We start from the raw sequence: 15721 nt of genomic DNA on the forward strand, positions 1-15721 counted from the left end.
CAAATACTCTAGAAAAATGTAAAATAATTGATTTGTATGATCCACTGTATTTAGGTGGGACCACAAAAGAAAAAACGGTGGTAGGTCAGGGGGATGTAAAAGTGAGGTTTCACTGTATTTGCTTTGATAGACGCACAGACAGACTCAGACGCACAGACCCACCTACAGCTCTGAGCGGAAAGTTACGCGTTTGTAACAAAATACAAAGTAAATGCTTTCATTTATCCCATATAAAATGCTACATAACATTTCTGTTTCATCGTTTCGTTGCAATCTCAGCGGAAGGTTTGAACAATATGAATAAAATGGCTAGTTATGAAATAACGAATATTTTTTTTTTGCATCCTAATTGAATAAAAATGTATCTCGTCTTTCTCACTTACATTCGCGTGCGATCTGCTCTCCGGATCCTGTGTGTGTGCGGATCGTACGGGTAACGGAATCGCCGCTTAAGCAAATGAAAGTCTCCACGCTTGCACCTTCCGTGGAATAAAACTCCATTAAAGCGACGCAGCTCCAGTCTGTTACTGATGCAAGAGAAAAGTACAAATGCATCAGGCGCATCAAGTTCAGGTGCGATCGTGCCCGCCCCTCAGAGCGTGAAACCACGCCCCCTTGTTCTCCTATAGGAGCGATCGCTGCAGCTACTTATCGCCTTATCGCTCGCTGCTGTTTTTCGGACATGGATGTTCTTACGATTTTACTCTGCCTTTTAATCCTATTATCAGTGATTCTGCTGTCCTGGAGGATTCGCAAACAACGACTTCGTCTGCCCCCTGGACCCCTCCCGCTGCCTCTGCTAGGAAATATACTGCAGGGAAACTCTGTGCTGTACGACTCTTATCGCAAGGTACAATAGATTTCTATAATCAGGAGTGTGTAGCTGTAGGACTATACATATCACTGGTTGTTTTAACTATTCCCTGCTAAATAAATGCTAAATTATATGAATCTGATCAGCTACACTAAGGCTGCCATGCTGTTTGCGCATTTATGTGTCTGCCCTTTCGTCAAAAGGTGCTCATAATACTGTGTTTATTATTCATATTTAATCATTTTTAAAAATGCATGTAACCATACTCTTTTCACAATAAGGGCAGAGACACGCTCAGATTTGGGAGATTTAGGGCAGAGACACGCTCATATTCGGGAGATGTAGTCACCCGGCAATAAATCGCCTCTTCTTCGGGGCAACTAATCTCCCCGAACTGCCTCCCGCTGGCTGGAATCTAAATCGCCAGCGGGATGGCACTCGGAGCGCTTCGTTTTTCGAAGTTGCCCCTAAAAAGAGGAGATACGTCGCTGGGTGAAAGGGCAGAGACACACGGTCAGATTCGGTGAGTTTAGTCGCCTGCCTTCAAATCTCCCTTTCTTCGGGGCCACTAATCTCCCCGAAACTGCCTTCCCACCGGCTAGAATGAAAATCGCCGGCAGGATGGCACTTGGACGACTTCAAAATACGAAGCGCTAGAATGAAAATCGCCAGGCTGGAAGGCAGTTCGGGGAGATTAGTCACCCCGAAGACGAGGAGATTTGTCGCTGGGCGACAAACTGCCTTCTCGCTGGCTAGAATGAAAATCGCCGGTGGGATGGCACTCGGAACGCTTTACGAAAAAACTTCAGGCAACTTCGGAAAACAAAGCAATCTGATTGCCATCCCGCCGGCAATTTTCATTCTAGCCGGAGGGAAGGCAGTTTTATGGAGATTAGTTGCCCCAAAGAAGAGGAGATTTGTCGCCGGGCGACTAATCTCCCTGAATCTGACCGTATGTCTTTGTCCTAAGTCACATTTTGCATTAATGCTTTGAGCAGTTGCTTGGTGATTGTTGTCCACCTTTAAATTAAATTATACTTTTAGTATGATGTACCGAGGGATATTCTGAGATGATTTGCAATTGGTTTTAATTTTTTATTATTTGCGGTTTTTGAGTAATTTAGATTTTTATTCAGCTGTTCTCCTAGCAATCTGGTTGCTAGGGTCCAAATTACCCTAGCAACCATGCACTAATTTGAATAAGAGACTGGGATATGAACAGGAGAGGGCCCAAATAGAAAGTTGAGTACTAAAAAGTAGCAATAACAATAAATGTGTAGCCTTATAGAGCATTTGTTTTTAGATGGAGTCAGTGACCCCCATTTGAAATCTGGAAAGAGTCAGAACAAATAAATAATGAACACCAATTGAAAAATTGCTTAGAACTAGCCATTCTATAACATACTAAAAGTTAACTGAAAGGTGAACCTTCCCGTTACACTTACATAGTAGTACCCATGAGACATTGCCCAACAGCTGAGAGTTTTTTTATATCTCTCTCTATCTCTATCTCTATCATAGACTGACATAAACATGGCTTCAATGTATTTTTTTTTTCCCTTCTAATTATGACCTCCAGTCTGCAGGCCTGGAGTGGGATTCAAAATAGACCCTGGCATTTCTAATGAACAGAAACCCAAACATCAGTGCAATAAATAGTGACTGTCTATGGCACTTTATAGCAGCTCCTTTGTCACCTGCCAGAATATACAAATTGCCGGTCCAGGCCTGGCAGTCTGGCTGCTGTGATACCTTACCTTGGATAAGAATTAAATTGGATCAGTAATGAGATTAAGGGCTGGGACACACTGGGCGATTTGGGGAGATTTAGTCGCCTGGCGACTAATCGCCGCGACTTTCTACGACCAATCTTCCCCGAATGCCTCCCCTCGCTCTGCGCCTGGCTAAAATGAAAAATCGCCTGCGCTAATCACACGCGGCGATTCGTTTTCTGAAGTTGCCCGAAGTTTCCTCGTGAGGCAACTTCGGGCGATTTCAGAAAACGAATCGCCGTGTGTGATTAGCGCCGGCGACTTTTTCATTTTATCCAGGCGCAGAGTGAGGGGAGGCATTCGGGGAGAAAGTCGCTGCGATTAGTCGCCAGGCGACTAAATCTCCCCAAATCGCCCAGTGTGTCCCTACCCTAAGCGTCTCCTGCATTGTTTATACCTGTAAAGAGATTATATTGTTCACACTTTATATTGTCATTGTCTGCTCTATGCTGTCTGTGTGTCATACTGTCTCTGCCCTGCTTTGCCTGTGGAAAGTAAGCCTGGTAGAGGTTTGTTCTAGAGGTTTCTTAGCATCTGGAAATAATTATTATCGGGTCCCTAAGGTGTTTAATTATCTGCTGGGAGTTGCTGTGCTATTCACAGTGGAGGAGGAGCCGGCAAATGGATTTAAGGTTATGTCTTAATATCACTTAATCATTTTATATACTACTGAGTCATATCCCTGCAATGAACAGGGGTCAATCACTTGAGTTTTTTTTCTGTGCTACCACCATTTATATGGTCTCAAAAGTTCTTGTAATAACGTGGGTGGGATTTAAAAAAATATGAGTGATGAAAACTGGCTTCCATTATTGGCCCTACCCAAAGCAGCCCAAAAAAATTGCAGCCCAGAAAATTGCAGCCTGTGCTATCAGAGTTATATTCATGTTTATTTTCTTGCAAAAACAGAAAGTATCCTTTGTCTTGTCTCAATTCCACCAAAGTAGGTTTGTGTATATATTACTAAGGCACAAAGTATAGCATCTAATTCTACATTAGCAGAAAAAAGGGTCATCTGTTCCTGCCTGCCATAGCCAATAGTTGGGAGCAGGGCTGCCATTAGGGGGCACAGGGATACTATCGTACTGGGCCTAAAGGGTGCCCTGTTGTGCTGCACTTTTCGAATATAGCCGGCCCCCCTTGATAGTGCCAAAGTCCTGAAGCCGTGAAAAGACCTGAAGCCACGAAAGGAGCCGAAGTTGAAGTCCCGTAGTCGAAAAAAGACACAAAGCCATGAAATGAGTCGAAGTTGAATTTCCAAAGTGGCGAAAAGATCCGCGGCCACGAAAGGAACCAAAGTTGAAGTCCCGAAACAGCTAAAAGACCTGAAGCCACCAAAGGAGCCGAAGTTGAAGTCTCGAAGTGGCGAAAAGACCAGAGGCCAGGAAAGGAGCCGAAGTTGAAGTCCCGAAACAGCTAAAAAACCCAAAGCCACTAAACGAGCTGAAGTTGAAGTCTCGAAGTCGTGAGAAGACCATAAGCCACGAAATGAGCTGAAGTTAAAGTCCTGAAAAGACCCAAAGCCACGGAAGGAGCCTGAAGCCACTAGTTAAGTTCTACTGAACAACAATGTTTTTTTTTAATTTTATTAAACCCCTAGCCACCAATGTATTATTTTTTATTTTTTTTAAATCATTTTTATTGTTTTCAACAAACATGTCAAATACAAAAATAAAAAGCAATAAAAAGCAAAACAAAAAAATACATATCAAGCAGTCGTGGGTAATATCAATAAGCATTAGAATGCCTCCGAACAGTCTGACAGGCACAGAAATCACAACACTACAAATTCAAGCAGTAGAAGGTTGCAAAGGACAAGTTACAGTTTAGCCGTTTCAGGGGTTACAATTCTTATACATTGGAGAGTCCAATCAGGGTTGCCATACAAGTTCAAATTTGCCTGGGTTTTCCCTCTGCATGTACACCAGTTGAGCCAATGTGAGATGTTCCTGTACCAAATTTGTCCACATTGCTATAAGAGGGGGTTCCCCTGCAAGCCATTTCAGAGCAATACATTTTCGGGCAAGAAACAGTGTTTCCCGTAAAAGAATAAGCATAGAATGTGACTTAGTAAGATGTGATACTATTCCCAGCAAGCATAATCGAGGTGTGGCAGTAACCTGCAGCTCAGTGAGTTCGGTGAGAATTTCACAAACACGAGCCCAGAATAGTGCTACAGTAGGACAAGTCCACAGCAAATGAAAAAAATTTGCACCCAGCAATTGACATTTCGGACAGCAATCATCTGGTCTTAATTTCGCTTTATACAGACGAGTAGGGGTAATGTATGCCTGATGTAAGATAAGTATTTGTGAGAATCTACTCCTAACATTAAATGACACTAAGCTAGGGGCTTCCAGTGCCTCCTCCCAATCCTCATCCTCCAAATCAGGAACAGTACTTTCCCATTTAGTCCTAGCATTACTGGGCCTGTGCTTCTTATTCTTAAGTAGAACGGAATAAATCCATGCCAAAGGATGAGTTCTACATATAGTGACCAGGTAGTCCAATATATTTTCAACCGGTTATTTAACAATTGTAACAGGTGAGACTGGCCATTGCGCCTTGATCGCATGTTTAAGCTGGTAGTACTGCAACCATGCCTTAGATGTAACCCCATAATCAGCCTGCATTTGTGGAAAGGTTTTGAATACTCCCTCAATAAACAAATCATCTATTATTTGGAGACCTTGCGGGTGCCAGTATTCCTGTAACGTGGTAGTGTTCAGATGGGGAAGCCGCTCATTTTCCCACAGAGAGGTATTGGGTGAAATCCCCTGGTACTGTATAAGTGTATGTGACACCTATAGTTAAAATTCCACTTTTATTTCACTCATTTAAAAAACAGACCACGCTGCCAAATACACACAACACAACGCTGAAAATCCTTTTCAGAGAAGCTGGACCATGTCCATAAAAAACACACTTAAAAACATAGGATGAACGTATGGGGATAAGACAAAACCGTAATTAATCAGCCACATACCATAATGGTACAACAATAGTAGATCCAAAAGACTATGAACAAAGTTAAGTATTCAGTATTCAAACCATTCTATTTTCCGCCATTCTTGTGGCAATGTGTAATTGGATCACCCACACCTCCTTCCGTATTTTGGCCCAAAGTAACTACCTGGCTACGTAGGGAGCGTGTAGGGGCTGGTCCCCTAACGTCCACCTATGCCTCCCTACGTAGCCAGGTAGTTACTTTGGGCCAAAATACGGAAGGGAGGTGTGGGTGATCCAATTTACACATTGCCACAAGAATGGCGGAAAATAGAATGGTTTGAATACTGAATACTTAACTTTGTTCATAGTCTTTTGGATCTACTATTGTTGTACCATTATGGTATGTGGCTGATTAATTACGGTTTTGTCTTATCCCCATACGTTCATCCTATGTTTTTAAGTGTGTTTTTTATGGACATGGTCCAGCTTCTCTGAAAAGGATTTTCAGCGTTGTGTTGTGTGTATTTGGCAGCGTGGTCTGTTTTTTAAATGAGTGAAATAAAAGTGGAATTTTAACTATAGATATTTTTGTAAGCACCTGAACTGGTTAACTGGAGGACTGCAGGGTGGTGACAGCTATTATAACTGTTCTCACTGAGCAAATCCTCAAACGCTCTCTAGTATTGATACAATATTTAACCTGCGGGTGTGTGGATACTTAGTAGCACTTTTTCTGGTACTCTATTTACGGAATTGTATGTGACACCTGCCATATTTTGAGGAGCGTTTTAATGATTGGGAGCAGGAGGGCAAAATTGTTTGCTGCTTCTAGAAAAATCAGTAGAGGTACTGCCTCGTTACCCCAGCAAGTGCGTAATATTTTATAGGAAGCATCCGTCAGATCCCCCTGATCCAAGGCAAAAAATGTTGTAATTGCGAGGCCAGATAGTAGGACCTCCACTCAGGTAGAGCTAGGCCTCCCTCCATAGTTGGGAGTTGTAGTACAGTGTATGCCAGCCTACTACGCTTGCCTGCCCAAACAAAAGCTTTAGTCTCAGAATCTAGGCGGGCAAAAATCTTTTTGGGTATATAAATTGGGGAGTTCGCGAATATGTACAACCAATGTATTATTTTAATACTGTATAGGCCCCTGTCACCAATGTTTTATTTAAAAAAAATATTCTCTGGGGCCCCCAATGTTTCTTTTTAACTTGTAAGGGGGCTGGCGCCAGTGTTTTTTTTAAAACATTTATGGGGGGGTCCTGATGCCAACTTTATTTTAACTTATGAGGGGCCCTGACCACCAATCATTCTTTAAAAACTTTTATGAGGGACCCTAGCACCAATGTTTGTTTTTTTTAACTTATAGGGGGGCCATGTTCACCAATTTTTTTTTTTAACTTGTAGGGGGGCCCTTGGGGGCTGAGGTGGGCAGGGCCAAGAAAATTTTGTTGTATGGGGCCTCGTGATTTCTAATGACGGCCCTGGTTGGGAGTCTACAGTATGTTAATTTTTTTGTAGATAGGTCAATTTTGCCAGCAGTTCTCCATAGTCCTCAGCTAGAAGTGAATCTAAATCGGTTTAATTCTCTTCCATCAGATTTCTGAAAAGTATGGTCCAGTGTTTACAATATGGATGGGTTCTACACCAGCAGTGGTGCTCTGTGGATATGAGGTACTGAAAGATGCTTTAATAAATCATGCTCATCAGTTTGGTGCCCGTGGATCCTTGCCAATAACAGAAAGACTGACAAAGGGATATGGTAAGATCACTAGTAGAAAATATTAAAATCTGACTGTTCTACATAAAATTAATGTATATTGTTAAATGGTACAACCTGGCCTTTTTTGGTGGTGATGACACATGGCATATTTCTTGTCCATGGGAAATCTACACTAATTCAGTAGAAAAAAAATGCCTTTCCCGTTACTTATTCCTATTGACGTTCACATTACTTCTGATGAAAAGAAAACAAGGATTTTTTTTAATAACAAATAATATAGGGGAACACCAGGACAATTCATTTTGATTGCATATGTTGCCTAAGATTGCCTAAGAATATGGTTCTCTATTAGGAGTCTCAACAGCTTTTATTTTTAGTAGAACAAATCCCTTGACATGCCCAAGGCAGGTCTTTACACGTCTCTCCAAGAAAATAATGATACAGTATTAATACTCTGTGTATATCTACCTTTTTCTTATGAGGCAAAAAATAACTACTCAACCATTGACTTCTTTGTGGAATATAAATGAAAAGTCAAAATTAATAGGGTACAACCCCCAGTTCCAAGGACATACTGCATGCAAGCATAAATGAAAATTTACCCCATAAATCAAAAATCTTTCATAAAAAAAAAAATACTTGGTAAAAAATAGAATTGTAACCTGCTACATTTTTTTCATGGAATGCATTTGTCAGATGTTTTAATTATACTTCTGTCACCACTCCCTATCTCTCATTTTAGGGATTATTGGAGTCAATGGTGAACGCTGGAAGCAGATGCGGCATTTTGCAATGACAACATTGAGAAATTTTGGCATGGGGAAGAGGTCCATGGAAGAGAGAATACAAGAGGAAGCTCGGCACCTAGTACAAGCTGTACAACAGACTGGAGGTAGACAAAATTTGCACAATAATGATGGCTACACAAGGGCAAAGCTTATAGAATGGTTGGTGAGAATGCTGTGTGTGTGTTATATAATGGTGAAGTGTGGTCTGTGAATTTCTGGGTCAGCCAGTCATCTAATAATTTCAATTGAACTCGTTTTTTTACTAAAACATTATCAGGAAGTACAAATCAACATTGTGATTGCGATTAGTCGCTGCAATTAGGTTTTTAAAAATCGCAGCAACTAATTGCCCACACGAGCAGATTTGGGGAGATTAGTCGCCCCAGTGACAAATCTCCCCAAACTGCCTTCCCCCTGCCCTCCGCCGACTAAAAAGAAAATCACCTGCAGCGCACGCTGCCCTTTGTTTTCCGAAGTCGTCCGAAGTTGCCTCACAAGGAGGGCAGGGGGAAGGCAGTTTGGGGTGATTGTCGCTTGAAGAAGAGGCGATTAGTCGGCAGGGTGACTAAATCTCCCTGAATCTGCCCGTTTGTCACAACCCTTAAAGGTAGTGAAAAGTTGTGCAGGTTTTGCTAGATGTTGTGAAACATGTGACCTTACACATTTCATATCATCTAGCCACGATATCCATGACTCATGATTTATTTATAAGAGGTAAATAAATTCACAGTTTGGCTGTGCACACTTATAGCTACTTAGCCAATGATTGTACTCCCTGGTTTTGTTTTTTCTTTGTACCTTTGTATATCTTTATTTGTGTCTTTTGAAGAGCAGCACTGCATAATAATTTCCCTCAGGATCTCTTAGGGGGGTTATGTATTTAAAGACACTAAGGGGGTTATTTATCAAACTCCGAATATTAAAATCACGAAAAATTCAGATTTTTTTCAGAATTCATTATACCCCCAAGGCTGAAAAAAATCTGAATGAGAAAATCTGCCATCTCCAAGCTGTTGTGGTCCTGTAGAAGTCAATACCAAAGGTCCCATTTCAATATCGTGGTCTGTGCTGAATTTTGGCCAAAAATCGGATTTTTTTGAATTTTGGCGGGAAGATTAGACTTTTTATCGGGAAATTGGACTTTTGGTGGGAAAATACCATTTTTTCAGATTTTTTGCACCAACCGATTTTACCGAGCTTTTTCTATGATAAATAAGGTCCAATCGGCAATAAGGAGTTGGTCAGACCTTTTTAATAGAAAAAATGAGATAAATTTGGACTTTGACCAGGTGCAGTAACACATAGCAACCATACTACTGGCAAACTTAGCGCCTTATATTACATATGGGGATTAGACTATACGCTCTATGTGGAAGGGACCTAATTCCTACTGTATATCTTACAACATGGCACTTAAGCTCTGTGCATTTATATATATTATGTGTACTTATTATGTCCTCCCTTTGTGCATTTATTATATTGTAACATAGTAAAGCACTGTGTTAACATACATACATACATACATACATACATACGCTAAAAAATATCTATCAATCATCTTTCTGCACATGTTTTTATTATAAATGCTTTTGGAATAGTTTTGATCTCCCTTTTTCTTCTCAGGGGAGGAATTAGATCCTTTGGTTCTCCTGGAGCGTTCAGTAAACAACATAATCAACTTTATGGTATTTGGCAGACGCTGGGATTATGAAGACGAGCAGTGCCTCAAATACCTTAACATCACCAAAAGCTTGATTGGTTTTATCAGATCCCCACTAGGAGTGGTATGTTTAGTGTCCTTTTGCAGCCTCCGCTGACAATTCAGAAACAAATGGCAAGCATACAAATGTGTTCCTATTCCAAAAAGAATCACTGGAAAAATGCAAATTTTTGTCAATGTTAATGTCACTTTTACAGACATATGCTGCATTTCCCCGCATTATGTGGTACCTGCCTGGCCCGCATCAGAAGATATTCCAAGACAGTGAAGAGCTGACATCTTTCTACCATGATCAGATTCGTTCTCATTGGAACACCCTGAATTCTGATTCACCACGGGATTTTATTGACTGTTTCCTCATCAAGTCCAATGAGGTGATGTACCATATATATTTATATACATGAATATGCAAAACCAATACTTTTGGCCAGTGCCTTGGCCAATAAATACTTCCACCCAAGGCAGGTAGCCATTCCTGTTACTCAAACATCCCACTGATGACTCACTACCCTGACCACCCCTGCCTGCGCCCCTACTTGCTCTCCCCTGCTCCCCCACCACTGTTGACAGGTCACAGCTACCCTTTCAGGAACTTAAGTAAACCAGGGCTGGAGTGGAATGTGTTAGAGCCTGATCTACTGAATAGCCCACCTTTAGGGCCTAAATGACCTTTGACCTGTCTCATTTCCTTGCCTTTGATATATGTTCTGTATAAAGCTTATATTTTGATATACAGCAATATTTTATAAGCAGTTACGTGCAAAAGTAACGGCTAAAAAATGCAGAACCTAATAACTTATGCCAGCAGCAAAGGAAATAAGATTCAGTTATTAATAACTTAAGGGAAGGGTTATTAAGAAACAGAAGTAGCTTAGATGTTAAGTCTGGCCAGGTACAAACTTTCTGCCCAGATACCAAGTTATCCTTAGCATTATGACGCAGAATGTGTTGACCAATTAAAGTAAAGAGAATGCTTTTGATATGATATGATGAATTATAAATATATGTGTAACGGTCAGCTTGGGCAGAGTTCTCTCCGAGCTACCGAATGCTTCTGTATTCTGTGCTTGAATAAACTTCCTTCTCTGATTGAAACTTTGAAAAGGGCATTGGCTGAAATCATTAGGATAGACCAGGGGTCCCCAACCTTTATTGCCCCAGGGACCGGTGTAAAGCTCTAAATTTTTTGCAAGGACCAGTGGGGCGACAACTGCTCGCATCATGTCAAATTTGGGTACGCCATGTCAAATTCGTACTCGGCTTGGCGGCTCAGTTCAAGTATGTCCACGGTCCAATAGTGGGCCACCTAGGTTGCCTCAAATGAAAGGGGAGGCCTCTGGTGCGGTGATTCTCTTTATAAGTAAAAAGGTCCCCTGCTATTTGTCTATAATGTCCTCTAATGTACTTGTAAAGTGTAATCATGTCGCCTTGCAAGCACCTTTTTTCCAGAGAAAACAACCCCAACCTTGACAGTCTCCCCTCATAATTGAAGTCTTCCCTCCCTCTAACCAATTTAGTTGCACTTAGTCTCTGCAGTCTCTCCAGCTCATTTATATCCCTCTTAAGGACTGGAGTCCAAAACTGCCCCCCATACTCCAGATGAGGCCTCACCAGGGACCTATAAAGAGGCATAATTATGTTTTCATGCCTTGAGTTTAATGCTCGTTATTTGCTTTAGTAGCCACAGAATGACATTGCCTGGAATTAGGCAACTTATCGACAAAAAAAAACCTAGATCCTTCTCCGTTAAGGAAACTCCCAACCGTTTCTGACGAAGGAACCACCCCCCCCTCGCCGACTTACCTGTCGGGAGGGGAGGCAGGAACACTATTGCGGAGAGCGCAATTGCGCTCTCTTGCAATAGTACAGCCGAATTTCCGGTTTTCAGAATTTCAGAAATTCGTCTCTTAAAGGTGCAGGAGCGGCTTTTTGCCGCCCCTGGAATCCTCTCTGGCGCTGCCGCCTGAGGCAATCGGCTCAGCTCACCTCATTGGTGGAGCGCCCCTGCTCCCAACACACTGCCATTTAGTGTATAACTTGCATTTATATTATTTCTGCCAAAGTGCATAACCTTGCATTTATCAACATTGAACCTCATTTTCCAGTTTGCTGCCCAGTTTCCCAATTTAGACAAATCACTCAAGTGACAGCATCCTGCATGGAACCTATAGTTCTGCACAATTTAGTATCATCTGCAAAAATAGAAACAGTACTTTCAATGCCCACCTCCAGGTCATTAATAAACAAGTTGAAAAGCAAAGGACCAAGTCAATTACATAAATTCAAAAATAATAATAAATGCCACTACTGATCTTCATAATGTCAAACAAACTCTTGTAAGTAATGGTGGGTCATAGGTAGAGATGCAAAGACTCTTTCTAAAGTTTGTTTTAATATTTGTTTGTTTTACATATTATTAATATATGTTAATTATTTCAGATTTTTAAAAAAAAATGACATCGTAAATTAGAAGTCGTTATTATCTGTTTCTTAAACACGTGTAATATTATTTTCTTGCACAGGAAAATGACCTAAACGAAAGTGAATTCTGCTCAGATAATTTAGTACATTCAATCATGGATTTATATGTAGCTGGGGCAGAGACCACCAAAAATACCCTTCAGTTCGGTTTGCTGGTCATGATAAAATACCCAAACATTCAAGGTAAGGTTTCAAACTTCGTGAGGTATGGTAACATTTCTGTCATGGGAAAAAATGGTTTTTTTTTTAAACACATCAGCTGCTCCAGTAGAATTTTGCACTGAAATCAGTTTCTCAAAAGAGCATACAGATTTTTTTATATTTAATTTTGAAATATGACATGGGGCTAAACATATCAGTTTCCCAGCTGCCTCCAGTCATGTGACTTGTGCTCTGATAAACTTCATTCACTCTTTGCTGCTGTACTGCAAGTTGGAGTGATATCACCCCCTTCCTTTCACCCCCAGCAGCCTAACAACAGAACAAGGGGTAGGTAACCAGATAGCAGCTCCCTGATACAAGATAACAGCTGCCTGGTAGATCTAAGAACAGCTCTCAATAGTAAAATCAAGGTCCCACTGCAGTTACATTGAGTAGGAGAAACAACAGCCTGCCAGAAAGCAGTTCCATCCTAAAGTGCTGGCTCTTTCTGAAAGCACATGACCAGGCAATATGACCTGAGATGGCGCCTACACACCAATATTATAAATTAAAAAAAATACACTTGCTGTTCAGGAATTAAATTGTATATGGTAGAGTGGATTATCTGCAGTGTAAACAGTGTAATTTAGAAATAAAAACTACACCATAAAAATCATGATTGAATCCCTTTTATTGCAGATTGCTTTTTCATAATGACAGTATTAGGTGTATATAATGGCACAGAATTATAGTAGCCACTGCTCATCTAAAGGAGGAGTATTTGGTGCATGGCTTGAGGAGCAAGATGTCCTGTATTTTGACTTATCTCTAGATGCCAGAAACTACAGGAATCCCTTTGTATGTTGTGCCAACTAAATTTGATGCAGGGGCCATTTTTTTTGGCTCCCATTATGACAAATCCTGCACAGGTTTCATCAACTGCATTTTTTCCAGCAAGTGCAATTAGACTAGAATGTTGCGGGGGGTGGTGGTAAAAGAAACATTTGTGAGTATAAAACAAAATAGTAATTTAGGCAATTAAGAGCTTGTTGCTTGCAATGATTGGTAAATGATTCTATTCTGAAGTAAGTGAGAAAGTCTTCTTTTCTCAGCCAAGGTGCAGACAGAGATAGACAAAGTAGTTGGAGCAGATCGATGGCCGGGATTGGCAGATCAAGACCAAATGCATTACACCAATGCAGTTATTCATGAGATTCAGAGGTTTTTGGACCTGGTACCAATGGCCCTTCCTCACATGTTAACAGAGGACACAGTATTCCGTGGGTTCAATATCCCAAAGGTAAGAGTACATTTCATTCACTTTAATCAAAATCACTCCGTATTTCTGCTACAGTATACCCGGTCAGGTGGACTTATAGCTTTATACACAGTATTTATGTGATAATTTACAATTGGCGTTTGGTGATGTCCCATATGAAATGCAGGCCTGATTCCTTTATATGTTTCTAGAACTCCTTGAAGGTAAATTTTAATAAAATTACAACAAGGCTATATAATTTGTGTAGTGATTAACCAGTCTTTCATGTTGTTTGCTTTTAAAAAAAATGTTGGGATAGGGAACAACTGTTATACCTCTACTTGGTTCAGCACTATGGGACCCAGCCCAATGGAAGACACCAGAGGAATTCAATCCAGGACATTTCCTTGATGAGAAAGGACAGTTCTGTTCTCCGGCTGCATTCATACCATTCTCAGCAGGTAAAGTGCTTGCAGTAAAAATACAACAACTGGACATGCTAACATATAAACATTCATATTTAAATATGTAATATTGTAATAAATGTATATATTAGTAAGGATGAATAACAGGGTTAGAAGTAACTGACAGTTGCTTCATTACAGAACAGAATACCAACAGGTCATTGTCTCTGTGTGGGTTTCCTCTGGTACTTTTTCTTAACGAAATATACAGACTGACTAACTGGCTTTTAATGAAATTGTCTACAATGTATTATATTAACGCAATAGGGAACATGTGGGCAGATTTACTAAAGGGTGAATTGTCGGCAGAGACCGATTCGCACCCATCGCAACACTTCGCCAGGAGCAAATTCGTTCAGACTACGCTAATTCACTAAAATGCGTAGTTTCGTCCTGGCTAATGCTAGCGACTTTTCGCAAGCATTTTATAGTGAAGAATATAATGTAAGTGACAGAAGATTGAGGAAGATCTAGCTACTTTAATGCACTTCGCCTGGTCTGAGGTGGTGAAGGCAACTTTCTGTAAAATCCGCACTTTAGTGAATTTAGTGGAGTAGCGAAAAGTCGCCTGGCGATAGATTGCGAATGATTGCTAGTGACAGTCTTTTTCGCTAGAGTGTTGTCGCCTGCGCCCGTTAGTAAATCGGGGATGTCCCTGCGGGCGATAATGCTAGCGAATTTTTGCTAGCGTTTGCCACTTCGGCCTTTAGTAAATCTGCCCCTTCGACTATGAGATCCATTGTGGCAGGAACTAATGGCCTGGAACTACATAAATGTGTTGGTGCTATAACAATAAAGCATGAAAATTATAATTTTATCTTATAGGAAAGAGAGTGTGTCCAGGAGAAGGGATGGCTCGTATGGAAATCTTCCTCTTCTTCACTGCCCTGCTCCAGAAATTCACTATCAGAGCTGCAAGTCCCACTGATACCTTTAACCTGGGTACACTGAGAAGGGCCTTCCGGAAAAAGGGGCTATTCTATAAACTGAGAGCCATCCCTAGAACGTGTACTGTGGAGAAGCATTGAGATGAGCACAAACTGAGAAGCATAGTAGAATAATAAACTAGGGTTAGAGAAATTGTCCTGTAAAAAAATGTCTATGACATTAGGAATTCATATTTTATGCTAATGATACAGTATATATATATATATATTTGTGTGTGTGTGTTATGAGGATCTGGGTACACAAATAGCACTAGAAATTATTCTGCATTATATATATATATATAGTCAACTACAAGAGGTCCTCTGCACTCAACCCATTATCAATATATTTAAGACAGAGACATTTTGTGCATACTGCTACTGAAAAATGCCTTACCCTTTAAACAACACAGGGATTGTTTGTCCATATATTGCAATATATTTAAGCTGGCCAACTACGTCAAAGTCATCCCATATCTGGCCAGTCCTACGCTTAATTTTCATCTGATTCATTAAGAATTCAATTGCTTAATTATACATTTTACAAAGGGACTAAGTTTTACCTGCAACTTACTAGCTGCTTTCAAAGTAAAACTCCCAAACTTGGCTGCCCTTTTATTAGACACCAGTGGGATCACCTGACTATAGCTGGGAGGGGTGGGAGCTACAACATAGAGCTGGTCAC

The 15721-nt window shown here is 40.7% G+C and overlaps 1 protein-coding gene across 1 annotated transcript; it reads left to right on the forward strand.

Annotated features, from left to right (window-relative positions):
• Positions 1 to 359: 359 nt before the first annotated feature.
• On the forward strand, positions 360 to 15410 carry cyp2c8.1.S (cytochrome P450, family 2, subfamily C, polypeptide 8, gene 1 S homeolog). The gene is made up of 10 exons (XM_041574691.1): positions 360 to 414; positions 507 to 850; positions 7135 to 7297; positions 8001 to 8150; positions 9670 to 9830; positions 9964 to 10140; positions 12289 to 12430; positions 13501 to 13688; positions 13966 to 14107; positions 14936 to 15410. The coding sequence occupies exons 1-10, from the start codon at positions 360 to 362 to the stop codon at positions 15136 to 15138; spliced, it is 1725 nt and encodes a 574-aa protein (XP_041430625.1). The 3' UTR covers positions 15139 to 15410.
• Positions 15411 to 15721: the final 311 nt, after the last annotated feature.

Source organism: Xenopus laevis, chromosome 8S (assembly GCF_017654675.1).
Source record: "Xenopus laevis strain J_2021 chromosome 8S, Xenopus_laevis_v10.1, whole genome shotgun sequence".
NCBI lineage: Eukaryota > Metazoa > Chordata > Amphibia > Anura > Pipidae > Xenopus > Xenopus laevis.